A 27,032-nucleotide genomic window follows, 5' to 3' on the forward strand; every position below is an offset into this window, starting at 1 on the left:
GTTGGTGGCTCACTGGCCACTACCTGGTACTCCCCCTAGCACCCACTAAGAACAGTACTTAGAGGGAATTCATGGACATGCAGAGCAGACTTGATGGACACAAGAAGACCAGAAACAAAAAAGAGCCGAGGCATGAGAATAGAAGCTCTGCTGCAAGACGAAAAAGGTGCCAGACCCTGCCTGCTGCTCCTAGGACTCGACCATCGCTGCTGAGGCATCACCTGGAAACCTAAAGGACTCTAAAACTCCACAGAACACCACCAGCCTTCTGCAAATTACCCAGTACTTCCCTTAGAGTGAAGGTATCACTCTCCTGCAACCTACAAGCAAGGAACCAGTGAAGTCCAGTTCACTGACTGGCAACTGACCAATGAACTGGACTAAGCTGCCTGACCCATATCCTCATGACAGGGCAGAAGGACAAAATCAACCAGTGTGCCAAGATTGGTGGCATTGCTACTTTCAGGGCCTGAGATATTCCATTGCCCTGGGTACTGGACCTCCAACATGGATACCCAGAAGCGAAGTTCACTCCAGACTCTGTGAGGACCAGAAGCAAGCACCAGTCAAGGGACATCAGGTCACCCAAGAACCACCCCCATAGTCACCCTGATGACCTGCAATCTACCCTCCAAGTGCACCTTGTGCATGGCTTGTGAATGTAAGTAATACCTGGCTCCAAGGACTTCCTGATGCACTATTCTTGGCTGACCTATCTGCACCCAGCCTCCTTGACTCTTGCAACACTGTGCTTTAGGGGTCTTTAACCCCTTGCGACCTCTACAGCTCAAGGGGACCCACTGGACGTACCTTTAAGTGCATCTGTGCAGAGTGATTCCAAGTTGTTCCCTCCTCTGTTGTGCACCAGCTCTAAGACTTTCAGCCGCTGCTCCCATTTGAGCCGGGAACTCCCTGAACTCCTCAGCGTACTCACAGGACATCTTGATGACCTCAACCTAAAAACAAGCATTTGCAATGCAACAGGTCTCGCATTTCTCCGAGTTAGAGCTATTAGCAGTTGTAAACTCCCAACCGGACTTTTCTTGCCTCATTAAATGGGGAAGAAATAAAAAACGAGTGCGATCCCTGCATGTGTAGAGCCTCAGTTCTTGCTCCTGTCATCTTCAACTCCACCCTCTCTGGTGCTGGACACCCTTGTTTGCCCACCTCATGGCCGGTGAAGGAGCCTTCCTGTTAAGGGAGCCTGGCGTGTCCCTGGCTTCTCCGAGTGACTCTTCCCCACTCCCTCCTGTTGTACCTAAGCCCCCTTTATTTGCAACTAGCAATGGCACCATTGTTTTGTGCATTCTTGAACTATTGCGCTGATTTGCTCACTTTGCCTGTCCAGTAGGGGATCCAAGTTCATTTGATTCCGCTGTTCCGTCTTCTGAAGCAGTATTGGCGACCACACACTCTCCAAAGTGTTGGCATCCAATTTGTCTCTCTTTGGTTCAGTTCTTATAGAAGTACTAGGATCAAAGTTCACTTTATTTTTAACTCTAGTAGCTGTGTTGCATGCTCAGCTGTTCCGTGGCCAAGTTTTCATTCAGCCCTCAGGTAGGTTTTAACAATCATGGTGTCCGAGGTGACACACAACTCACTCTTAAATAAAATCTTCACCACCAAGCTTCACGCAAAAAAAACTACAGCTCTGAATTGAGGCATTACATATTAGCAAGAAACTTCCAAGTAGACCCATATTTCTGAAGGCCAGTGCAGGAAATGGACAACTCACTACAAACAGGATGCAAATAATGAACAGCATGGCTTTCGTCCAGATAACTAAAGCCAACATACTGAGGAGACAAACTACAGAAAACTCGACAACACAACTAATAATTCTTACTGGTCTTGTTTCAACCCAATATTGCTATAAGACCCACCTGGCTGAGAGCGGTAAAAACTGCCAAAATATCATTATGGAGGACTCATGATTGACCTGCGAGAAAACGCCCAGGTAACAACCAAAGAAAAGTCAATAATTAAAAAAAAGATAGACAACTATATTAATTAAAGTAAAAAGAACAATGCAGAAAGGAAACCACCAAGAGCAAGGTTTTCGAGTACACGTGGAACAAATACTTCACTTACAAATAAAAGACGTGTGACAAATCAAAAACACCACGAGGTGTTAAGAAATTCAGGGTGAAAACCTCAAACAAAACAGAAACTTTCAGTAAATCTCCCTAGAACAAGAATCCCATTGGACGACCTGTTTAATGATAAAGTAGCCTTCAAGGGCTTGACTACAAGAGCCAGGCACTGGAAGGTTTACAGAAACAGGCTGACAACTACCAATCTGTATTTACAAAACCGTAGCATTTGAACTAGAACTCCAGTAGAGTGAGAACATAGACTCACTAGTTGGGTACGTTTACTGAGTTTCCGATGGTTCCGAGCCAATGACGAATTGAAATGTAACAGTGCCATAAAGAAAACCGTATACACCCATGATATACACTCAAGTGCCTTGTCATGTTGGTGGCCGTGGGTTGGAAGTGTGCGCGTGGCGAGGATTTGCAAGGCATTGGCCAGGGGGTGCAGTAGTGAACAAGAAACACTCTGGATGTGGCCTAGTATCAAATCATGCCACTTAAGAGTACTTGGAGCCAGCAGCAGCATTTGCAAAGCCTTTTTACAGCATTATCCAACAGAGGATTTTGGAATTTATGACCAAACAAAAATGATTCACTCAAGACCAGAATGAATACCTCCCAATACACACACCGCAGACCACATCCTCACATTATAGATCATGATCACTAAGCCTATGAAGAACATCAAAAGAAGAAACATTTTTCTTTGTGGTAGTCTTATTAAAAGTGCACACTGGATTCCCCACCCCTCCCCTTCACGACAACTACAGGCTGCTCCAGCTGATAAAAGCATTGAACAACACGACTTGAATCCCCTATCAAGCGTAAGTTAAAACCCAACAGAAGCAAACAGGAAACAGAACAGAGAAGGGATTCCCTTAAACCAATCGAGAGATTTTACAAAAAGTACTATTCTCCTGCGGGTCTTTTAGAGAAAAGATAGGACAGACTGCTGCCAGTGCGACAGAACCAGACCAAGAGGCATGACTGGGCCCTGTCTGGGACAGAGCACAATCCAGGCTCTGCAACCAGAGCTATGGATACCCAGGCTGTGTACCACCAATGTCGGAGGAGGCCAAATGTGCCATAAGTGGCCCAGTGTAAAAGGCCAGTGACCCGGGAGCTAAGCTCTAAAGACGGTGATAGCTGGTCGGCCAATGATACCGACTGAGGCCTGGATACAAGGCTGCGCACCAGCGAGGGAGGGGGCCCGGCTGTGTAAGGGCACCGTCATAGGGAGCTAGGTTGCGCAGCTTGATTGATAGAAAGATACTAAGGATCATATGTACTAAAGCATTTTCCCATAGACACAGAATGGATACATCTGACCCTAAGATGCTAAACTGTGCTATCAAAGTGAAAAGAGGCCAGGCCGTGCCGCTCGTGTAACTGGCGGACACCGAGACGCCAGCTGTGCTGCAGGCAGTGGTCGGCTAGAGGCCAGGTTGTGACATGAGAGAGGATCCAACAGGCCTGGATATGCAACCGGTCTTGAGGGGAACCCCGATTTCAGCACGCGTGGCACCGAAAGCCAGGCTCTGCAGCCAGTGTGACAGCAGGCCATGCAATATAGCCAGCGTGATAGGGAAGATCATTTTCAAACAGTATCAGACACAGACACCCACGAACCAATTTGCTGGCCCCACACACACACACATTTATAGAAAAACCTGTTCCAAATTTCTAGCCTCCTTTAATCTCCCCTCAGCCTTGTTCTGCCCACTATACAGTAAGGAATTGGTTCTAATAGCAGCCCCAGACTAAATCCGAATAATTTTGGATTTCAAAGGTTATCCAAATTTTGATCCCTTTTGGTCTCTCTAACGTTGGCAAGCAACTACTGATCTGCTTCATGAGCAACTGCCCAGATGCAGTGACACATTTCAGGCTTGCAATGAGCCCTGTCCGCTCATGGATGAAGTTGAGTCAAACTGAACTCAAGTGAACCAAAGTCTTCTATCTCTGCAAACAGCCTTCTGTCTAGTCTAAATTGGTGGCCTTCTCCGCCTAGCCGAACACCTGGTCCTGCGACTAAGGTTATGAATCTAGGAGTGGCATGATCCCTCCATTTCTTCTTTGTCACTTATCAACCACATTGCATCCACTTAATTTGATCTGCTTAAGATCTCCAGAATGGTGCAGCCTTTCCTGGCAAAAGGATAGTGATTGAAGCTGCTTTAGTCCCTTATTTGCACTATGGTCATTCTTTTCACAAAACTGGCTTAACATGCTCCACATCAGGCTTCTCCAACGAGTAGCTCATGAGCTACTGGTAGCTCTGCACCTACCTGTAACTGGCTCTTCTTACGAAGCCCAGCCCACTAAATTAGAAGCTTTCGCTTGGTTGAATGAATAAATATAACTAAATTAAAAAGTGTGTAAAGACAAAAAGGTATGTATTTTCACAATTGATGTTTTGGAAAAATGGTTACATTTACAAAATATACTTAAAGGTAATATTTGAATGAAATTATTCAGTGTTTTGAGGAGGCTTATTTCTAACATCATGGTCTTGGTGTCAAGTGTATGAATTACCAATGTAGAGACATTTTGTATTGACAAAGCATTTTTTTTTTTTTTACATTACTGCTGGCAACCATGCCTGATGGACTAAGATGATTAATTACAGTAAATGTTTATATGGTGGCTACTAATGTAATCTTGCCTAATGTGGTCACTAAACCAACTCCAAAAATAGCTTGTTATGGTTTTCATTGAACATAAGTAGCTCTTATTAAAGAATAGGGATACATATTTCCAAACTACACTGGCTTCCTGTACTAAAACTCACAGCCTCTCAATCCCTATGAGGAGAACAAAGCAGTTCCCAAACCCAGCCCTCAAAACATTTGATCTTGTTGTTAACTTTACAGGCCTGTGCACATTGTAAGGTCCTTAGGAGGCCCGGCGGATGCCCTGTGAGGAATAGAGTCCTAAATTTTGAGCCAATACAAGCTATTTCACCTTCCACAAAAACTGAAACCCTCACGTATTTATTAATTTGTTGTGAACCCCCAATCCACAGTATTCGAGTTCAGCGCCAGGACACGCTCAAGCCACAACACTTTGCATGTATACATTCTGTAGCATGAACCTAGCCAAAGAGGTGGGGAGCACTGCTAAGGGCAAGGACACAGTCCAGATGCAGAGTGGTAGCTGGTTATTGGATTATTACTGCATTGTGATGTGCTGTTCGTTAGAGGTGTGTCCAGCTCTTAAGCTGATCTGCGTCTTGCTGTCATTCTAGATACTGAGATGCTGTTTGATATCCATGGAAGCAGAGATGCTTTACGAGCTTGTTACCTGAGTAACGACAGCCCGCGAGTGCCTCAAGGGAGCCAGCGTGACCTGTATAAATTATGCTGCAGTCAGCATGGGGGAAGCCTGGCTGCACAGCCTATGCAACAGGGCCACAGAAGGCAGGTTCTGTCGTGGGTGTGACTGAAGTACAGCAACAGAGTGCAGGATGCACTGCTGGCGTGACAGGGCACCGGGCTGTGCGGTCAGGGCGAGGGTGTTTAAGCCAGACTGCGGCTGTGTTACAAGTGGCTGTGCATCCAGCTGTAGAGAGAAAGGTGGACGCGGAGCCAGTAAGGCCCATTGGCTGCACACCAGCATATACCCCACTTAAACAGATATTTACATTACAGCCCTGCTTCTTCCAGCCTGGAAGGGGGGCACTGACCCCCTCAGAATACAGGTAAGACTCTCAGGTCCTATGGTAGTCTGTCCGAAACTTCCCCTAAATATTTCATGGAATACAGCCCTGTTCCAATGAAATTCTCTTAGAGTTAGTCTATCTCTGCGCAGTGCCCACACAAACCCAAATGACAGCCGCCCTTCCTGGCCCAGAGGAGTTCCCTAGCTAGAGGTCTTAAACAACGAACATCAAACTATCTGTAGCTCACTGTCTGCACTTCCCCAACCCCCCCCCCTTCGGAAACAAAGTGATTTAGAGGGCGTGTTTGGGTGCAGCTGTTACACAGCCAATAAGAGAGGCCAGTCTTCCTCAATCTCTGGCCAGTCTCCCATGGGAACACAACATAACCCGGTCTTCTGGCGCACCCGCCAGTCTCCACAAGATCACATGAGTGTGAAAGCGATCAGCTGTAGAGGGACCCTGTGGCGGGAAGAACAATTCTTCCTTGCAGTCTTGAAGAGTGGGGTTCAATAAGGACAGTTTTCACACCCACGGGTGACGCACCAGGCTCTTCCTCCGCAGGGGCAGGGTGTGGAGTCCCACTCATTCACTAAATGCTCCCTCTGCTCTAACCGTGCTCACAGCATGGTGCAAAGACCAAAGCCCACACATCAAAAGACATTCCCCACCTCTGGCAGGCAAAAGAAGGCCTGAGACCGCCCCAAAACAATATCTTTGTAAGAGGGGCTTTGTCACACACAGCAGTACAAAACACAGTAGAAGGAACCCATATTATCAGCCACACAGCCCTTTTCCAGGCACTCATGCTAGTTACGTTTCCCCTCGAAAAAGCATTTTTAGAGACTACCCCTTACGCCCCACCACAAACATGTGATGATAAAAGGTTTCGCCGAAACAAACCCAAAAGAGTGACCTCCGCTAACACCACTTTCACGAAGAAACCCCCAACAGGCACTCTGCAGAAACAAAACTATAAATCTTCGGGTTGACTCCAATAACACCTTTGTGAAAGCACTCCGCCTAAACCTGAAACAGCAAGGAACATTTCTTTTGACATGCAGTGTTAAAACAGCCCACTCCCTCCATTAAATGATTCCAACCGAAAACACGCATTTGGAATGCAACAGTCTCTTGTTTGCTCGAGTTAGAGCTCACAGCGTTGTAAATTACTGACTGGACTTTTATTGCCACACATACTGAAAATAACAAGAGGAGAACAAGGGTGAGCTGTCTGATTGAATATGCATTTTTTAAATGATTTTCCCATTCATTCCTATGGTGCTCAATTACGCACAAAAAGAATACATTTTTTTGGAACTTTGAAAAATCATAACAAAAGAAGTACTTACTATTCAAAGTAGTGTAATTACATTTTGTGAGAATCTGTTTCGAAAAGAGAGATGCCCAGCAGTAACGTTGACAGACAATGGTCCTCCATCTGTGTCCAAGGAGTTTGATCAATTGTTCAAGATGTGGGGAATCAAACATTACAAAACCCCAGTATACCATCCCAGAGGGAATGGTCAAATAAAGAAATGTGACCGAGAATTTGGGGAAAGTATTCTGCAAGCTGCTGTAGGAAATATATGTTATGGACAGAGGCATAGAAAAGGGATGAAGAAAAAAATCAAACAAATTGTGCTAGGAATGTTTATGAGAGTACCTCTTGACAATAAAGCAAGAAAAGGTTGCTCCAAGTTTCCTTTTCCCAAGGAATTGTTGAAGGTGAAAGGGAACAATGTCATGTTGTCAGATGTGAAATGGTGGAATACGAGGAAAATATAGATTTGCAATGAAAGAGAACAACAAGCATGGTTTGATGTTTGAAGCAGCTAACATTTGATGTGACACAATAAGCCTCTTTAAAGTTAATCAAGTTCCTGGGCATGGCCCACTTGCCATCCTGTCAAGGCAACAGCATAATATCCTCATACCACAGACCTTTGTCCTGCTCTGAGGAATGTCTTCATGCCTCATCAATGGGGCTGGTCAGCTGTCAGATGACCTGTGAAGCTCAGGCAAATGGACGCCCAAGGCTTTAGGCAAGGAAAGTGTACATTTCTTCAGGTGTCTTCAAATAATTAATTTTGTAGTTGTTTCTTTGGCAGAGATAACGTTATTGAATATAATATTGCATTCTAATGCTTTGTCCTTCCCTACTTTTTTAGTCTCTTCAGGTGCCCTCTGTTAGAAATGGGGTCTTTCGTTGGCAGTCAGGTTACTCCCTGTCCAAACAAGGACCCTCAGTCTAGTCAGGGTAAAAGAGAATCACCCTCAGCTAACCCCTGCTTACCCCCTTGGTAGCTTGGCACGAGCAGTAGGCTTAACTTCAGAGTGCTAGGTGTGAGGTATTTGTACCAACATGCACAGTAACTCAATGAAAGCACTACAAAATGACACAACACAGGTTTAGGAAAATAGAATATATTTATCTAAACAAAACAAGACCACAACAACAAAAACCCACACTACACAAGTCAAGTTATCACTAAAAATACAAAAAGATTCTTCATGTAATTTTAAACACAATGCTAATGCTGTTAGCGTGAAAATGTACCTTGGGTGCATCAAAAATAACCCTACACGGGCGAGTGTGCATCAAAAAGGGCTGGCGATGCATGTATTTTACTCTCGAGTGAGACCTTGCGCAGTTTCTCCTTTAGTCGGGTTGGCATGCATCGTTTCTTCTCTCCGCAGGAGAGCGATGCGTCAATCCGGTCAGAACTGTCGGGGCAAGCCTTGCGTTGTTTTTACTTGCCCAGCGGTGTTTGCATCAGCAATCCAGCTGGGCGATGATCTGAAAACCACGCAGCGCCGGTTGCAATATCACCAGCCTCCGTCAGCGATGCTGTGTGTTGTTTCTTCAGCCCCGGGTGTTGATCTTCGGGTCGCGTTGCAGGCTAGAGTCGATTTTCAGCCCTGAAGTCGGCGGCGCATCGATTTTTCAGATGCAGATCGGAGTTGCATTGATCTTTTCCCCCGCACGCCAGCTTCTCCTTTCAGGGTCCCAGGAACTGGATGGGCACCACTTGGCAGGGTATGAGTCTCCCCAGAGACTCCAGGTGCAGGCAGAGAGAAGTCTTTGCTGTCCCTGAGACTTCAAACAACAGGAGGCAAGCTCTAAATCAAGCCCTTGGAGATCTTCACAAGAAGGAAGGCAACACAAAGTTCAGTCGTTGTCCTCTAGCACAGGCAGAAGCAGCAACTGCAGGATAGGTCCACAAAGCACAGTCACAGGCAGGGCAGCTCTTCTTCCTCAGCTCATCAGCTCTTCTCCAGGCAGAGGTTCCTCTTGGTTTACAGAAATGTTCTAAAATCTGTGGTTTTGGGTGCCCTTTTTATACCCATTTTGCCCTTTGAAGTAGGCTTATTTCAAAGAAAAGTCTCTCTTGATTTTGAAATCCTGCCTTGCACAGTCAAGGCCCTAGACACTCACCAGGGGGTTGGAGACTCATTGTGTGAGGGCACGCACAGCCCTTTCAGGTGTGAGTGACCACTCCTCCCTCCTAGCACAGATGTCTCATCAGGAAATGCAGACTACACCCCAGCTCCCTTTGTGTCACTGTCTAGAGAGAGGTGCAACCAGCCCAACTGTCAAACTGACCCAGACAGGGAATCCATAAACAGGCAGAGTCACAGAAATGGTATATGCAAGAAAATTCTCACTTTCTAAAAGTGGCATTTTCAAACACACAATCTTAAAATCAACTTTACTAAAAGATGTATTTTTAAATTGTGAAGTCAGAGACCCCAAATTCCACATGTCTATCCACTCACAAATAGAATCTACACTTTAATCATATTTAAAGGTAGCCTCCATGTTAAACTATAGAGGGACAGGCCTTGCAACAGTGAAAAAGAAATATAGCAGTATTTCACTGTCAGGACATATAAAACACATTACTATATGTTCTACATTAACCATACACTGCACCCTTCCATTGGGGCTACCTAGGGCCTACCTTAGGGGTGTTTTACATGTAAGACGAGGGAAGGTTTAGGCCTGGCAAGTAGGTACACTTGCTAAGTCAAATTTACAGTTAAAACTGCACACACAGACACTGCAGTGGCAGGTCTGAGCCATGATTACAGTGCTACTTATGTGGGTGGCACAACCAGTGCTGCAGGCCCACTAGTAGCATTTGATTTACAGGCCCTGGGCACCTCTAGTGCACTGTACTAGGGACTTACTAGTAAATCAAATATGCCAATACATACACATTTTGTATAGGAGCACCTGCACTTTAGCACTGGTTAGCAGTGGCAGAGTGCCTACAGTAACAAAAACAGCAAAAACAGAGTCCAGCACACATCAACAACCTGGGAAACAGAGGCAAAAAGTTAAGGGAGACTACAACAAGTATGAAAGTCTAACACCCTCCAAAATAGTTTGGACACCTTTGTGGTCATTTTTTTGTGAGCATATGTAAGCATGCCTCATGGGCTAGCCATGGGGATTCTTACTTCACTTATTACAATTCAGTTATTTTGATACTATTTACATGAGCTCAGTACTCCAGGTGTTAATAATTTGTAATACTTAAGTGGAGTTTTGCTTTATTCCTCACTTCTGGTGTGAGGTTTATGCTCTCTTCTAGCAGTAAAACAGAATGTCTCACCAAAAGGTTTATGATCCATCACTGGCAACTTCACTTCCGGTTGGGGATGGACAGCTGATTAGAAGCGTGGGAGAAGGATTCCCCTCCTTCGTCTTGATCTGTCCTTGGAGAACATTGATGTGACACCCTGTGTTATGCAGTTTTGTTGATTCTCACAGACTGCTTTCACAGTGGCAGCAAGGCATTGTTCTCATGCTTTCCCTTGCTCCCTAATCGATCCTCTAATTTCACTTTCGGTCAGGGACACACAGCTGGCTAGATGTGTAGGGTGAAGGATTCCCTCCTTTGTTTGGATTTGTTTCTTGTGGTATGAATTAATGAGGTGTTTTTATTGTTTTTTTGATCTCCTCTGAGAGTTTCTTCTACCAAGGTAGTTTTCATTTCCTGCAAATTTGTTTTTTCAGTTTTTCTATAGGTTAGTGCCACTCTCTGTTTTCAGAGGTGGTGGTTACACAGTATTTTAAGTGGATTCACATCATCTGTCTGCCAATGCCCCATTCTGTTCCAAGAGGTGGTGACTAGGTGGTGCATGGAGATGATGTCATCACTTCCTTCATATGCACATTCACCTTTTCTATCATGCTTTCTCAGCTCTTTTGTGGATAATTTTAACACGATGATCATTTTTTGTCTTCTTTTCTCCTTCGTCTTTCTATATGTTCCTCTACACTCTTTCTTTTCTATTTGGGTTTGATTCTTGCTAATGAGCAAGCATGTCTTTTATTCCCTACCCTAAAGGGGTCTACCTTTACTCTGGTCTGATGATGACCCCGGAGGAATAATCCTAATTTCGGGTCCAAACGGCAACTTCATTTTTAGCCCACCCTCAACCTTTTTTGTTGGACACAGGACTTTTATATTTTATGATATTAGGTTGAAATCCCTGAATCTAGTAATCCGAGGGAGGTTGGGTACGTTGTATATTTTGTATATATATTATTTATGTTATGGTTCACTGTTCTTCAATGGTTCACTGCGCCGTCACTTGGAGCACCTTTCTTTCCTTTTCTCTTTTCTTTTTTTGAAAAATACAATATTTTGAAAGTTGCTGTATGTTATTATGATTTCTTGAAAGGTGATAATTGACCCAGATAATAGGTCAATATATTTTCCATGTCTTGCAATTATAGTTTTGTTTAATGTTCCCTTTCCCTGCAAAACATTTTGTGTGAATGTTGCCCTGGTTGCAAGGGGGAATATGTCCAGCCATATGGGTTCTTCTCATAGGACTCAACAGCAAGCACAGTCCTTCTTGTGTCTTGCAGAGGTCTAGTAGTGTTCTGAAGAAGCTACCCAGGATGTCCCAGGATGCCCCATTTATACCTGGTACTATTGTGTGAGTGGGGAGGCACTCCTGACCCCTACCTAATCAATGGGGAAAAGTGTTCCCTGGGGCAACTCTACCAACTTTTGCAGTAGTTCCTGTCTGCCTGGCAGCAAACAGTCCCATGCTGTACTATCCAAAACCAACATGGCTTACCCTTTCTTCCTCTGTGCAGAGTTCCCTGTGCCCACACAAAGGTGCAGCTATGGAAATGGACAAACACTCCCTCAGGTCACTGTAAACCAGGTCTGTGGCAGCTTCTCTCCCACTGGGGTTTGAGCCAGCCTGATTAGGAAGACAAAAGGTATATATTACATTTACACATGTCCTCCTTTCAAATATACCCTGCCTTAGAGCTAGTAAAGTCTACTTCAGAGGTGACTTATAGTCAACTTTGTTCCTCTACATGTTCATGGAACTACTTGGGGACTTGCAATGTCCTTACAATGTACGGCGGGAATACTTTACTCCTATAGTATCTATACCGCTGTGATTAGAGTGAGGTTGTTTCCCTCATGAGAAGGCACATCAGATATTGGGATTGATCTCAGCAACCTAATTTAAAACATTTCCTTATTGCTTCTCAAAATGGTCTGCATTTTTGACAATAGCATATATTATATTGCTTTTCTAGTTGAAAAGTGATGCTGTGCCATTTACTTCCCCCTCACTCTTCCTTTTTAGGGTCGAGCGCAAAGCGCTCTGTCCCTGGTGTAATCTCTCTGTGGGCTTTTGACCACACCCATGTCAAGCCCATCAGTCTGGTTGGTTTGTAGGATTTCCTTTTAAAATTAGCTTGATTTAATTAGTGAAATGTATGCATTCGTCCTGGCTTTTCCGGTGTTTAGCCCATCTCAAGCGTACCGTCCAACTACTGAAAACATATGAGGCTCCATGTTTTCCATATGGTTTCTACATTATTTTGAAGGCAGTGCAATCTCGCTGGGCAGTAGTAGAGTGCATTGCATGACATCGACCCTGTTACATGGATATTTGCACTTTTGCCGGCTACATTGTTAATTACAATTTTGCGGTTACATGGATAATTGCACTTTTGCTGATATGGTTCACTGTGAGCGAACTTCTGTTTCCTTTTGTGTGTTTGCTTTGCGCTAGTTTCAGCCATCGGCTTGCTTATGTGTAATTGTTTTATTTTTCAGTTTATGTGGCAAGAAAAGTCCAGTTGGGAGTTTACAACGCTAATAGCTTTAACTCGAGTAAACACAAGACCCATTGCATTGCAGATGCTTGTTTATTATGTAACTCCTCCAATGTTGTAGAATTGCACAGGCAAATATGATTGGAATGTTGTCCTTCTCCACCAACTCCATCCATTCATTCATTCATTCTTTCACTGCCCTTCTCTCTTTTTATTTTAGATCCCTCATTTTCTTTCTATTTGTTTTGTTTAAGATTCTGTATCAAGGGAAAGTTCGAAGTAGAAGGAATAATTTATTAAGATTACTGTTATTCGGCTTATACCTGCTGTTATTCCCTTTTTAGTAAACACACCTTATTTGGTACAAATCACACTCTGTCTACCTGCTGATGATCTTTGTGTATGGCTTAAGAAATGTGTATCTCATTTGTAACCTGGGAAGAGTTCAGAAATCATACCTGGTAGCTGTTCTGCCTATATGTCTCTATGTATTTGTCTGTGCCTCTCCATTGCTTTGTGTGATACCATGTTCTATTTTGCACAAGGTTGTTTATGTGTGTGTGGATTTGTTTCAGTGTAAGTGTTCCTGTCTATGTTAAAGTGTGTGCTTAACCGTTCATGTCTTTGTTGGGGTTCGGTTATATGTGTTGGCATGCTTCTTTTAATGTATCTGTCTCGATGCAAGTCGGCTATGTTCTTGTGCTGTTGTGCTTCCTGGTGTTTGTCTGTATTTAGGCATTAACTGAGAAAATATGAGTACTTTTTTATGAATGGGTGTCAGTGTGCTTCTGTTCTCTGTTTTGAGTTAACTAGTTGCATGCTGCTGACTTCTGCAGTGACTTGTGATTTAAGGTTTTGAACACAGCCAGACCCACTCAGGAGTTTACCTTACTGATGCCTCTACATGTAGTCCCGTAAAATTAGTATGTAGCACTCTGTATTTACAGTGCCTAGAAACTGCAAAACCTTCATTTGTAAGTGTTGCATGAAAAACACAATATATCTCATATTTTGAAAAAATCCACTATGCAATGCAAGCTATTAACAACACACACCTATCTGCTCCAGCATAATATATTTTCCCAAAATAGCAAGAAAACATTGCCTAATTTACATAACAGAATATTATGCTTGAAATGCTAATTCTCACATTCTCCAGTTTAAAGTCCATCACCTCGCAAGGTGTCTGTGCCAATGCCCTCACACAATGCCCTTTCTCTCAAACACTGGCCTTGTCCTCACACTCTGAATTGATTTAGTCCTTAATTCTACCTGACTCACTTACTCCCTTTGCAACCTATAGAACTTCTTTAAACCCACATCTATATAGTCACGCACAAATTCATCCACCTATCCATCCATGCCTGCACCTATGCATCCATCCATTGATCCAATAATTGACTAATTCTTACATTTACTCACTCACCCATACACACAACCATGTAGGCAAACTTGCCAACCATTGAAGAAGCATCTTCATTTATGAAAATGCCAGTCAAATTGGCATTGTCTGTGCTTTTGTTGAAGACGATGTGTCTGCCGAATTATAAAGTATTTAAAAAACATTAAAAAATGGGCACCTGTGAATGCACTCACAAGCGCAGCCATCTTGGTATGATATTTGCCATACTTTATTTAGGATAAAAAATAATGGGGAAATACTATTTTAAATTGGATGACAGGATGTATTTAACATTTGGCAAAGCCAATATTACTGTGGCCATCCATTTAAGACCTTCTGACTTATCTATTCTAGTTCAGTTTCTTGCTCATTTTCTAAATACGGCAATGGGGTGTGAGATGTATGTATACTACTCAGTGGTGGCTCCTCTGCTATGGCAGAGGACCGTCACCCCCCACCAGCAGCAGCAGCTGCAAACCTTTTACTACAAAATGGTAATAAAATATGCTTATTATCATTTTGTAGTAAAAGGTTGGGGGCATTGGGGATGACAGACAGAGAGGGGAGTGCATAGAGTACTCTTCTCAGTGCACACGTATGTTTGGACGTGTGTCTCTGACCGGCCAAACACACATGTGCACTGTGCTCTCTCCAGCCCAGCACTGTGTTGCCAGGCTGGAGAGAGCAGGCTCAGGCTCTCAGTCTGCCTGGGAGCACCCTGGCTGGGCTCTCCCAGCCAATCCTAACGCTGCTCTGAGCAGCACTAGGATTGGCCGCAGGGCAGGCTGGGAGCTTGTGCCTGCAGCCTGCAGGAGAGGAGAGGCGTGGTGGTGGTGAGTGAAGGTAAGTGTATTTTTCATTATTTAATGAATTCCCCCCATGCCACCCTGCCCCTTCAAAGCCCCACAAGCCGCTCCTGATACAACTGATAGACTGGAAGAAGAGATGCAAGAATCATTTGAGCAAGTCAAAGAGCTCAAGCATGACCTCTGACTGCTTATTCTACAAGGGCTTCCGATATATACGTCAAATGTAGACTAGAAAGAAATTGTGAGTCACCATTATATACTTTCTGCATGATCTTCATAGCAGAAGACGTGTAAAATATGCACATCACTTTTGGAAAGAAGGATGTCTGCTTGGAAAATATCACAAGTTTGAGCTTTTGAATAGGATATTACATTCATTTCTCACATTCATCTTAACATGTAACACGTACCAAATTGGTTCAAGCCTAAGGCCTTAGGAATGTGCATGAATGTGTCTAGATCTCACAGCATGCACAAAGGATGTTCATGTACTTTTAAAATGTTCATAGTTAATAGTGCAGTAGAAAATATGAATAGGATTGTACGATGTTCATAATCGTATGGATGCTCACTGTCTTGTTATGTATAGTGTGCATTTTGAATAGTCGACATTAGCCTATTGGATACATTTAGACAAATTTGTGAGATTGTCCTTCCTTATATATTGCACTCCTGGAAAGGTGTACATAACGAATTCTAGAGATCTGTAACTGGCCTTAGTGATTTTGTTGGACAAATCATACACTGTAGGAAACAATCCACGGCCAATGTCATTAGTGGACTCATTCTACTTACCTTTTACCAATGTTATACATGTGTATCAGATTTCAGGATGATATGCAAACCTATCATTTTATACCATAAATTTGGATGGCTGTGATTTTTTGCTCCACATTTTGTAAAATACAATTCCACCACAATTTATAAAAGTGGGTTTCCTAATTTCTCCTGCTAACCACACCTTTTCGGATTAAGGCCCATCTTTATACTCTTTTAGCACCGCATTCGCTCCGCTTCTTGACGCAAAAACGGCACAAGCTTACAAAATACAATTCTATTTTGCAAGTTTGCACCACTTTTGATTTGAAAAATGACGCAAATGCGGCGCTAAAAAAGTATAAATATGGGCCTAAATAGGGAGCAGTGAAAAATATCACAAAACTATTTTTTGCTGTCAAAAGTGACAGTGATACTGCCACAACTTTCTAATAGTCAGTACTGTTTTCTGCATTGAAGAGTATGCCAGAGAAAAGATGAGACAGTTGCCAGAAATAAGGTTACAACTGAATGGTACCATTCTTTACTGGAAGTGCTCTAAATACAGAGGTGATGTCAGCAGTAATGCTAATACATCTGCTGTTCTTGCTGCCATATTTACAATTATTGCTGGCAAACATAACAAGCATCATATCAACATTAAAATTAAGAATAATACTTACGGGATGCTTGAGTAGGTGCCAGCGTCAAGGCAAATCCTGTGGGATAAAATAGAATCAGGTATTACAGGAGTTAGAGTTTTCTGGTAAATAAAGCATGTGAGTTATCCCCCATGACTTACGTGAGAGAAGGGACATGGGCAGCTCTAGGCAGCAGGCTCTGACCTACAACCAGAGTATTATCTTCAATGCTGTAAAAGTGCCCCCACTAGGTAAATCAAACAGGCTTCATTTGTAGATGAAGTCTACAATATAGGCAGGCAGCATCTTTCAATGTTTGTGTAAAAGAAGGACTCATAGGGTGGTGGTGCAGAGCCTGGTGAATCCCTTCTTGAATGGATGATGTGAGTAACATACCTGCATCTATGCCCATCAAAACTATGTGATTATTCGGACATACATAGTCCATCCATAGCCAATTTGGATGAGTGCGACCTTGGTTACTTTTCACACACTGATATTTACATATTCTGTGAAAGTGGCCAAACACGGAACACACTTTATCTAGTCTGCAACCGTGCAGTCATAAATTACACCATTTTATGTACTGAGTTTCTGGGGAACCTCGCTGTTAAATTCAGTACCATCTGTATATAATAATTAGCTATCTGAAAACAGGGCCAAACTTTCTGAAATTTCAGGCGTCCTTTGGTGAGGCCACGTCTGTAGCTCAGTTAGTAATAGTTATATAATGTGCAGGTTTCACAGGTTTGTGTCTGAAGAATAATTCCTGAGTGTTGAATAGGTGTACGGAAGAGATTGGCACCAAATGCATCAGGCAATGCATTTTTGGCTGACCGTAAACTGTTCACCAATGAATTTATTTACATTACTGAGCCAAGACTGGAGATAATTCTTTGTTGACTGATTCATGAAGTCATGAGGTTCTCCTCCAGGTACAATTTGGTCTAAATCCTCCCTCTGTCTCAGCTTGTACTCATTTAATTTCAGAGATATATCACTGCTGTTTCAGTTAATTGGCTTGTCATTTTTATGTAGCCAAGAGGCTAAGAACATTTATTTATTTTCTTTCCAGGGGGTGTGTTACAGTAAGTGCCCTGAGAGAACAACAAACATTTTCACCCACTCTTGGTTCCCCAGGAGCTCTTTGGTATCATATAAGAGGCCATGGTTGTTCGTGCAGCCTCTTCTATAATATGGAATGTGCCAGAGGACATTTTTAGCAACTGCACCTATGAACTGGAGCTTGCTCAATTGCATGAGGGCATGGACAATGGGCAACGCATATGAGGAAACACTTTACTTTTGAGCCCGTACAGTATCACCAATGTACGCGCAGAGGCAAGGGAGCTGTAGTGGGGTGTGCCCTATAGTGCAAATAGAGTGGTGGGAAGTGGTCCCAGTGTCCTCCCAGCCAACCTCCAGCAGGAAGGTGCAGTCACTCACTGCATCTACCAACAGAATACTCCATACCCACATTTAAATACAAGTCCAGGTATGTGCCGCCACAGTGAAAGGTGGACTAGCATCTTCAAACAGATGCTAAGTGATCTGTGTCTACCCAACCCCTTTCTATTGGAATCTTCTTTTTTCAGGTTGTAATATTTGATATGGTTAACTCTGAGGATAGGCTTCCTAAAGTACCTCAAATAGAATATAAGCATAATTGAGTCAAGCTCATGCTTATATATTTCCTAACACAGGACTGGTAGGCTGTGCAAGTGATCATGAAGTGTTATGTAGATATGTGAAACAATTTAAATGGAAGCCATGAATAGATATTCTTCATGCAATGTGAATGTTTGGTTGGCATCTGATAAACACTGTGGTCATTTGAATCACCGTATCCTCACCCATGAGGAGCGCCAGAAGAATAGTGTCCTTATTTCCCATTGTGAGCGATGGCATTGAGGTTGATCTGGAAAAAAGAGTAAGGTTTACATAGTTATGCATCATTTTGATGTGGCTATGCCATAACCCTATAGTAAATTATTCTTCCAAAACAAAACATGAAATCTTATGCTAGCACATTTCTTTTCCTTTTTTAAACAGATTTGTAATGTTCAAAACTTGGAATTATCAACCAGAACTTTGTTAGAGTACAGATTGAACTAAAAACATATGTTGTCTTATGAGAAAAACACCACAATGGGCTTCAAATTGGAACTAGCATTATGAATGAATTTTATGTCAAGAACAGAGGCTCCTATTATGCCTTCTAATCTTGTTTTAATAATATAGCAGCAGTCAAGAACTACAAATACCAAGAAGCTCAGCAGCAGGCTGGCTAATGGGACAAAAGAATGTAACAATAGTAAGCACCAATAAGGTAATCAAACTGGCAATAGAGTGCACACTTCACTGCAAGCAGTCCTCTTTTCTTGCATCTCGCAGTCAAGATAAATACTCGTATTTCCTCTAGAAATCATTATTTATGCAGGTTTTAGTGTATTTTAACTTGTGTGTGTTATTAATTTACATGGTAATGATAATTTAATCCTGGAATGTTTCCTTTCATTCCATCTAAGTCATGCTGTGCGTCCGTTTGTTCTGCCTCCTTTACGTAAATCTTGCTTATTCCCCCTTTCAGCGGGACTCATGCCCAATATTTCCCTTTCCGAAAGGCTCACACATCTGCAGCGGTTTCAACTACTGCAACACCTCACCACTTTGTCTACCGTATTTCTCAGCCACGCTCTTCTTACCTGCTTCACTGCTTACATTGCCAGTTCTGTTCTCCAGCTTACTCATCTTCATCGTCTTCGCTTCATCAGGAAGGGTGCGGCCCTTGACTCACTGGCGCTTCAGTTGTTTCAGTACATGCCTCAGGGGAGTGATTCTTTCATTTTTTCCCCACTTTCTCCTTTCTGGCTTCATTAAACCCTTACCAGACAAATTCTTAATTCTCAAAAATGGAAATTGATAGCTCCCCTTTAATGCCTGACAAGAATGATGATGGGGAAGCTTATAAAGAAGAATGAAATGTTTTCTGTGGAGCAAGCCCTTGAGGCTTCAATGGAAAAAATATCTAAGAACAATGAAAATACTGCCATAAATATGATGTCCAAGACATTGTTGGCCCATTCTCCGGGGGAGGGGGGGGGCAGAAAAAATAATTATAATCTTTACCTAAAAAAATAAAGTTACCTCTAATGATGATGCACAATGGAAAAGTGAGGTTTTAACCCTGATCCTTTTCTTTCCAACACTGTTATGGATTCTGACAGGATTCTGATGTTTGACCCTTCTCTTATTCACCACCCTAATTCTATGGAGTGGTCACCAACCACCCTAATGATAGAATACATTTCTTCTCACCTTTGCCTCCAATTAGACAAATGCAAGCAGAACTTAAATCTAAGGCACTGATTAAAGAGCCGCGCTGCGTTTTGCAGCACACATTGAAGATGTAAAATGCCATGGATTGTTGGTTATGTGCAGGAAAGTGTCTCTTCCTGCACATAAACAATCATTCATAAAGAATGCTTTGGTACGTCTATGTGTGCTACATTTTACAGCACCCTTAGAAGTGCTAAAATGCCATTATATATTGTTTATGTGCAGGAAGGGGCACCTTCTTGCACATAAACTTACTATCCCTTCAACACAGACACCCTTGTACTATGGTGCACGGATGCCTGCGTTGGCCCAGGCAGCTTAATGTGACACTGGTGCAGGGGGAAATGTAGGCATGCACAGTATTCCTGTAAATACGGGGCATCCCTGTGTTTCAAAAGTGGCACAGTGCTGCTACTTTTTTGGAGCAGCACTGCGCTGCTCCACTTTGGCATAAATCTGGGCCTAAGTGCCTTAGACCTTCTTTACCTTCCAACACCACTGTTATTCCTTCTATCAACCAATCCATAACTACTTTTTTCTCTATATTTGGAAAAGATCCACAAAGAGGGGTCGACAAAGCCTGGTCAACCTGCCAGGATAAATTATTTAATGTGGTAGGCCCACTCGCATGTATTTTTGATTTGGCTGAATCAGCTACATTGAACAATTCGGGAATCAATCCTTCAGACCTCTCTCTATGGGTTCAAAGGGCCTTTTGTTTATTGACTATTATCCATGAAAGAACAAAAGGTTTATTATTAAAGCTGGACCTGAGCCTCGCCAATCTAGCCACTCTTGAACCTGGTATACAAGCAGAAGGTCAGCTCTTTGGGGACTCATCAAAGACTTTAGCCCCCGCATCACAATGTTTTTGTCTATTGACAAGGCATAACAATTCTTAAAGAAGGCCTTCAATCTACAGGCTTTTGCATGGGTCAGTTGAGGCAGGAGCCACTTTACTGGCCATGCCTACCGCAACCAGGGATCAAGAGACTCCTTCAACACGACCTACAGTGTCCAGGAGTACAAATCTCAGTTCTACCCTCATAGGACTAAGGGATGGACAATAGAACTTCAAGTCCAATATTCCCCAAGATAAGCCTATCTTCTGGCCTTTCATTAGGGGGCTGTCTTCAAGTATTTTCTATCAAAATGGCAAATGATTACAACAGATCCTTGGGTTCTAAATACAATACCTCATAGAATTCTATTGTCCTCCATTCCAAAATGTCCTTCCTCTCCCTCTAAAGTTTTCATCACAATGACCAGTCTCATATCACTAGAAATTCAGTCTTTTTTACAAAAGAGTGTAATTCAACTCTCTCGTCTGGATCACATGGGGTTCTTAAGTTCCCTCTTTCTTGTACAAAAGAAAGGAAAGAGATGAGACCAGTGATCAATCTCAGACTGTTCAAACATCTTGTGGTATATCACCATTTCAAAACGGAAACTATAATACAGCAAAGAAATATTTTATAATATGATTGGATGGTAAGACTAGATCTACAAGAGGCTTATCTCACAATACCCATTCATCCATCTCACAGGACATTTCTTCAGTTCTAGTGGCTGAGAAAAATCTATCAGTTTTCCTCCTTTCCTTTCAGGCTTTCTTTGGCTTCCTGGTGTTCCACAAAGGTAACGAAGCCCGTAGTCGCCCATATCAGCTCTCAAGGTATAAGACTCACAATATATTTAGACAATATTCTCCCAATGAGTCAAATTGTTCAAATGCTTTACTCCCATCTTCAACTCACATGCTCACTTCTCTCAGATCTGAATTTTGTGATAAACTTGGAAAAACAATAATGATTCCCAGTCAGCAAATAGAGTTACTAGGTTGCTTAGTAGATTCCTCTATCGCTACCCTTCATCTTCCAAATCCAAAGGTTAGTTTAATAAAAAAAGAACTCCTTCACTTGGAAAGCCTTTTTAGATGCCTAGAACGGCAGGAGAAGCTTTGCCTTAGCACCTGATCTTGTATTAGAATCAGATGAAAGCGAGACAGGCTGGGGCACCCATTGTGGACCAATATCAACTGGTGGTACATGGTCCTTAGAGGAGTCCAAATTGCATGTCAATTGTTTACAGATACTTGCAGGTTTCTTTACAATCAAAAGCATTGCAAAACACAAAGCACAATGTTCTATTCTTCTCCTCATCGACAGCGTCTCTGCTGTCTGTTACATCAATCACATCAGTGGTACCAAATCAATACCTTTGGCAGAGTTAGCAAAGGACCTGGGAGTTCTGTCTCTCCAACAAGATTTCTATCCAAGCAGAGTATCTTCCAGGTACTCAAAACTCCATCGCAGAATGGCACTTCCACCATCTCAAAGGCTCCAGCATTTGGAAACTCCATCTCTCGATATTTCAAATTCTGTTGATCAAATTTGGACCCTTCAAAATAGCTCTCTTTGCTTCCTGCCTAAATTCCCAGTTACCATGCTTCTTCAGTTGGCAGCCAGATCCCCTAGCCCTAGCAACAGATGTTTTTTTACAAGATTGGTCCTCAACAATTAATTATGCTTTTTCCCTTTTTATCATGATCAAGTGTCAGCCCAAGTCAGATGTCAAAAAGCAACCTTGATCATAGTGATCTCCTTCTGGCAATCTTAGGTCTGGTTTCCCCCTCTCCTCAAACTAACAATGGACTTCCCAGTCCTTCTTCCGTCAATGCCTTATCTTCTTCTAGATCCATCAGGATCTCCCCACAACCTTGTAATCAACAATTCCCTAACACTCTCGGCTTGGAAAGTGTCAGGTCTTCCCAACATGGCATTTTCAGAAACTTCAGAATTCATTAACAACACTTGAGTCCCAGGAACAACCAAGGTTTATAAATAAGCATGAGCTTTATGGTCAAGCTGGTGTGTGGAAAAATGTATCAATCCTTTTTCAATGGATATAATCTATATCATTAATTTCCTAGCAGCAGAAGCTAATTCAGGTAAGTACTACAGAATCATCAATTTATACAGATCAGCAACTTCCATAAATCCTTGTATCAATGGCAAACCTGTGGGAGAACATCTATGAATCTGTTTTCTATTGAAGGGAGTAAAACTCTCTAAACCTCTTTCTCCAAAGTATACAAAACTATGGGATGTAACTGTGGTATTGAATTTATTTATTTATTGTCCTAATAATGCAGCACTATCGTTGACAATGGTTTCAGCAAAATTGACTATGTTGTTATGGCTTATTTCTATTAAATCAGATGTCGAATCATTAGCTGTGTCTTCACATCACTATACTCCTACTGGAGTAATGTTTTATGTTAACAAACAAACTAAAACCAACTTACAAACTGACTTGTATCCTTACCTTCCAAACAAACTCAAACTTTGTGTTGGAGTGTGTTTAACCCCTTCACTGCCAGGCCTTTTCCCCCTCAGGTAGCAGGACTTTTTCGGGCTATTTGGGGCAGTTTGCGCTTAGGCCCTAATACATTTTTGTCCACATCAGCTACGCACTCCAAATTTGTGTCTTTTTTATCCAACATCCTAGGGATTCTAGGGTTACCCATAGTTTGTGGGTTCCCCTGAAGGAGACCAAGAAATTAGCCAAAATACAGCGAAAATTTCAATTTTTTAAATAAAATCTGAAAAAAGGGCTTCGGAAGAAGGCTTGTGGTTTTGTCCCTAAAAAAGCATCAACAAAGTATTTGTGGTGCTAAAATCACCATCTTCCCAGCTTGAATCAGATAACCACACTTTTCAACACAATGTTGGCATTTTACTGGGACATACCCCATTTTTATTATATTTTGTGCTTTTAGTCTCCTTCCAGTTAGTGACAGAAATGGGTATGAAAACAGTGCTGGATCCTGGAAAGCAAAACGTTTCTGAAAAGTAGACAAAATTCTAAATTCAGCAAAGGGTCATTTGTGTAGATACTATAAGGTTTTCCTACAGACCATAACAGCTGAAATAAAAACATATTGAAATTGAGGTAAAAAAACTGTAATTTTTTGCCACGTTTTACCCTGTAACTTTTTCCTGTGATGTCAGATTTTTTAAAGCAATATACCACTACGTCTCCTGGATGCTTCAGGTTGCAGGGATATAGGGCTTGTAGGTTCATCAAGAACCCTAGGTCACAAGAGCCAATAAATGAGTTGTACCTTGCAATGGGTTTTCATTTTATACCAGGTATGCAGCATTTCATTTGCTGAAATATAAAGACTGAAAAATAGATATCAAGGAAACCTTTGTATTTCCAAATACTAGACACCGAGGGCAATCCAGAATGGGATGAGTTGTGGGGTTCTCACCATGTTCCGTTAGAAAGATCTGGAATCTGAGAGGAGCCAAAAATGAACTTCCACCCAGCATTACCCCAATTCTCCGGAGAAAAATGGTACCTCACTTGCGGGGGTAGGCCTCGTGCCCACGACAGGAAATGCCCCAAAACACAACGTGGACAAATCACATTTTCCTAAAGAAAACAGAGCTGTTTTTTGCTAAGTGCCTAGCTCTGGATTTGGGCTTCTGGCTTGGACGGCACCTGGGGAAACCTACCAAACCTATACATTTTTGAAGACTAGACACCTAGGGGAATCCAAGATTGGGTAACTTGTGGGGCTCTCACAAGGTTCTGTTACCCAGAATCCTTTGCAAACCTCAAAATATGGCCAAAAAAAATGATTTTTCCTCATATTAGGGTGACAGAAAGTTCTCTAGCTCAGGCACCTAGGGAAACCTACCAAACATGTGCATTTTTAAAAACTAGACACCTAGGGCAATCCAGAATGGGATGAGCTGTGGGGTTCTCACCATGTTCCGTAAGAAAGGTCTGGAATCTGAGAGGAGCCACAAATTTGCTTCCACCCAGCGTTCCCCCAATTCTCCTGATAGAAATGGTACCTCATTTATATAGGATAGATAAGACTAGTGCTGATGAAAGGAAGTGCCCCAAAACACTATCTGGACACGTCAAAATGATTAAATACAAAACTACCTGTTTTTGCAAGGGCACCTGCGTTTCTGGTCCTGGGCTCAGCAGCCATATAGAGAAACCTGCCAAAGCCAGATATTTCTGAAAACTAGGCACCCAAGGGAGTCCAGGGAGGTGTGACTTGCGTGGATCCCTCAGTGTTTTCTTACTCAGAATCCTCAGCAAAGTTCATATTTAGCAAAAACATCAGATTTTCCCACATTTCTGTGTGGGATCGGCGCACCGTGACAAATTTCCTACCACCCAACGTTCCCCTCTGTCTCCCGATAAAAATGATACCTCACTTGTGTAGGTGGGCCAAGTGCCTGTGACAATTTTGAGAGTTAGTCAGGCCCATAATCAAAGTCCATACGAGATTTTAGGATCTTTTAACCAGCTTAGAAACGCCATCGCAGGAAGCTTAGTGAGAACATCGGGGAATAAAAAGAGAGAAAAAGTGGGGTGGTTTGATCATAATTGTTCACTAGCAAGCCAGGAATTAAAACAAGCCCTGCAGGCTCGACCAAGAAATAGGGAAGAAGTAAATATTAAACGCTCTAGCTACAAACATGCACTAAAGACCAGGAAGGCACAACTGAGAGCCAGGGCATGGGTTAATCTTGAGCAAGCAACAACACTAAGAGATAGTAATCTATTTTGGAAAACATTTAACCAACCATTCCTAACAAATAGTGATGCACTCGAAATTACTGTACACATCCCATCATTGGAATGGCTTTCCCATTTTGGCTCAATTTTCAACCCAGATAATCTGACAATTCATTTATTGAATACTGGGATAATTGAGATCAAGCCACCCTTCTTGAAACCAGTTAGTTTAGGGGAAGTGAAATCTGCTATGGGAAGATGCTTGAAAGGGAAGGCACCGGGCCCCAACAGGGTGCCAGTAGATGCCTATTTGACACATGTCGATCTATGGTGCCCTATTTTGACCCAAGTTTTTTTGAGTGTGACAAAGGGATATATTTTAACATCATGGACTGAAAGTATAATTGCTCCTATTTTTAGAAAGGGAGATAGAGGTGACCCCAAATGCTATCGACCTATTTCCCTTTTAGATACCTCTGTTAAATTGCTGGGAAGAGTACTCCTAGAAAGACTAGAATTATGGGTAACCAACAATCATATACTCACAGAGGCTCAATTGGGATTCAGACCTGGGGTTGGTACTCTGGAACAATGTATAAACCTTAATTTAATAATAAGTTAACATACAATAGGAATGGAAGGGTCATGTGTTCCTTTGTTTTGCAGATCTTAGCAGCGCTTTTGACTTGGTGAATCATGCAAAGCTGTGGAAAGTCTTAACAGATATGGGTGCGCCCTTAGATATAATTAGCTTCTTGGCACAATTATATAACCATCTAACAGCGCGGGTGAGATATGGAAGAAACGGCGAGTGTACCCCAGGTTTTAGGATAGGGAGAGAAATACGTCAAGGTTGTGTTTTGGCGCCCCTTCTATTTTCCCTTTATATAAATGGAGTTGATGCCCACCTAAAAAATATAGAAATTGATACCCCTAAAATAGGAGAATGTCCTATCCCAGTCCTTTTATATGCAGATGATGCAGTACTGCTGTCACGAACTGCAAATGGGTTGCAGCGGCTAATCGAGGGCTTTGTGGAATTTATGGAGGAAAGAGATATCTTGTTGAATATGAGCAAAAGTGTTGTAATGACCTGTGGACAGGGAAAGGCCAGGAAGAAAACTTATTTTATTAAGGGCCATAAATGTGAAGAGGTGAATAGATTTACATATCTGGGTATACAGTTTTCTAATATGGGTCATTGGAAACAACATCTAGAAACTACCAAGATGAAGTATATTAGGACAACTGAGGCTGTTTTTATATTTTCCAAAAAATAATTGGTAATAAACCCCTTAGGGAAATGTTGCAAATTTACAAAAGTAAATCAATTGGCAGCATTATGTATGGTTCTGCCCTTTGGGGTTTAATGCCCAAGATCCATTCATTACAAGTGCTAGAGAACACATTTTTTAGCAGACTACTTGCAGTGCCAAATGCCACCTCCACATTTATGGTACATAAGGAACTGGGCTGCCCTTAGGTGGAAGATCTAATATATACCAATGCGTTGTTGACTTGGCATGGCATCTGGTCTAAAGAAGGGACACAATTTACCAAAAAGATTATTAAAGATTGCCTTACATTAGAATATCGGGATAGAATTCCATGGTTCGTGCATTTAAAAGATTTGTTGAAAGGCATAAATCTAGCTCCAAATTTGGGCAATGCAGGTATTA

The 27,032-nt window shown here is 42.3% G+C and overlaps 1 protein-coding gene across 1 annotated transcript in view; it reads right to left on the minus strand.

Annotated features, from left to right (window-relative positions):
- Positions 1–27,032, minus strand: part of LOC138247423 (mucin-5B-like) — a 58,207-nt gene that overhangs the window by 18,863 nt on the left and 12,312 nt on the right. The window contains exons 2-3 of the mRNA XM_069202056.1: positions 18,321–18,385; positions 16,510–16,545 (exon numbers count right to left, since the gene is read on the minus strand). Of these exons, the coding sequence (XP_069058157.1) occupies positions 16,510–16,545; positions 18,321–18,385 (101 nt within the window). The remainder of the gene's footprint in view (positions 1–16,509; positions 16,546–18,320; positions 18,386–27,032) is intronic.

Source organism: Pleurodeles waltl, chromosome 7 (assembly GCF_031143425.1).
Source record: "Pleurodeles waltl isolate 20211129_DDA chromosome 7, aPleWal1.hap1.20221129, whole genome shotgun sequence".
NCBI lineage: Eukaryota > Metazoa > Chordata > Amphibia > Caudata > Salamandridae > Pleurodeles > Pleurodeles waltl.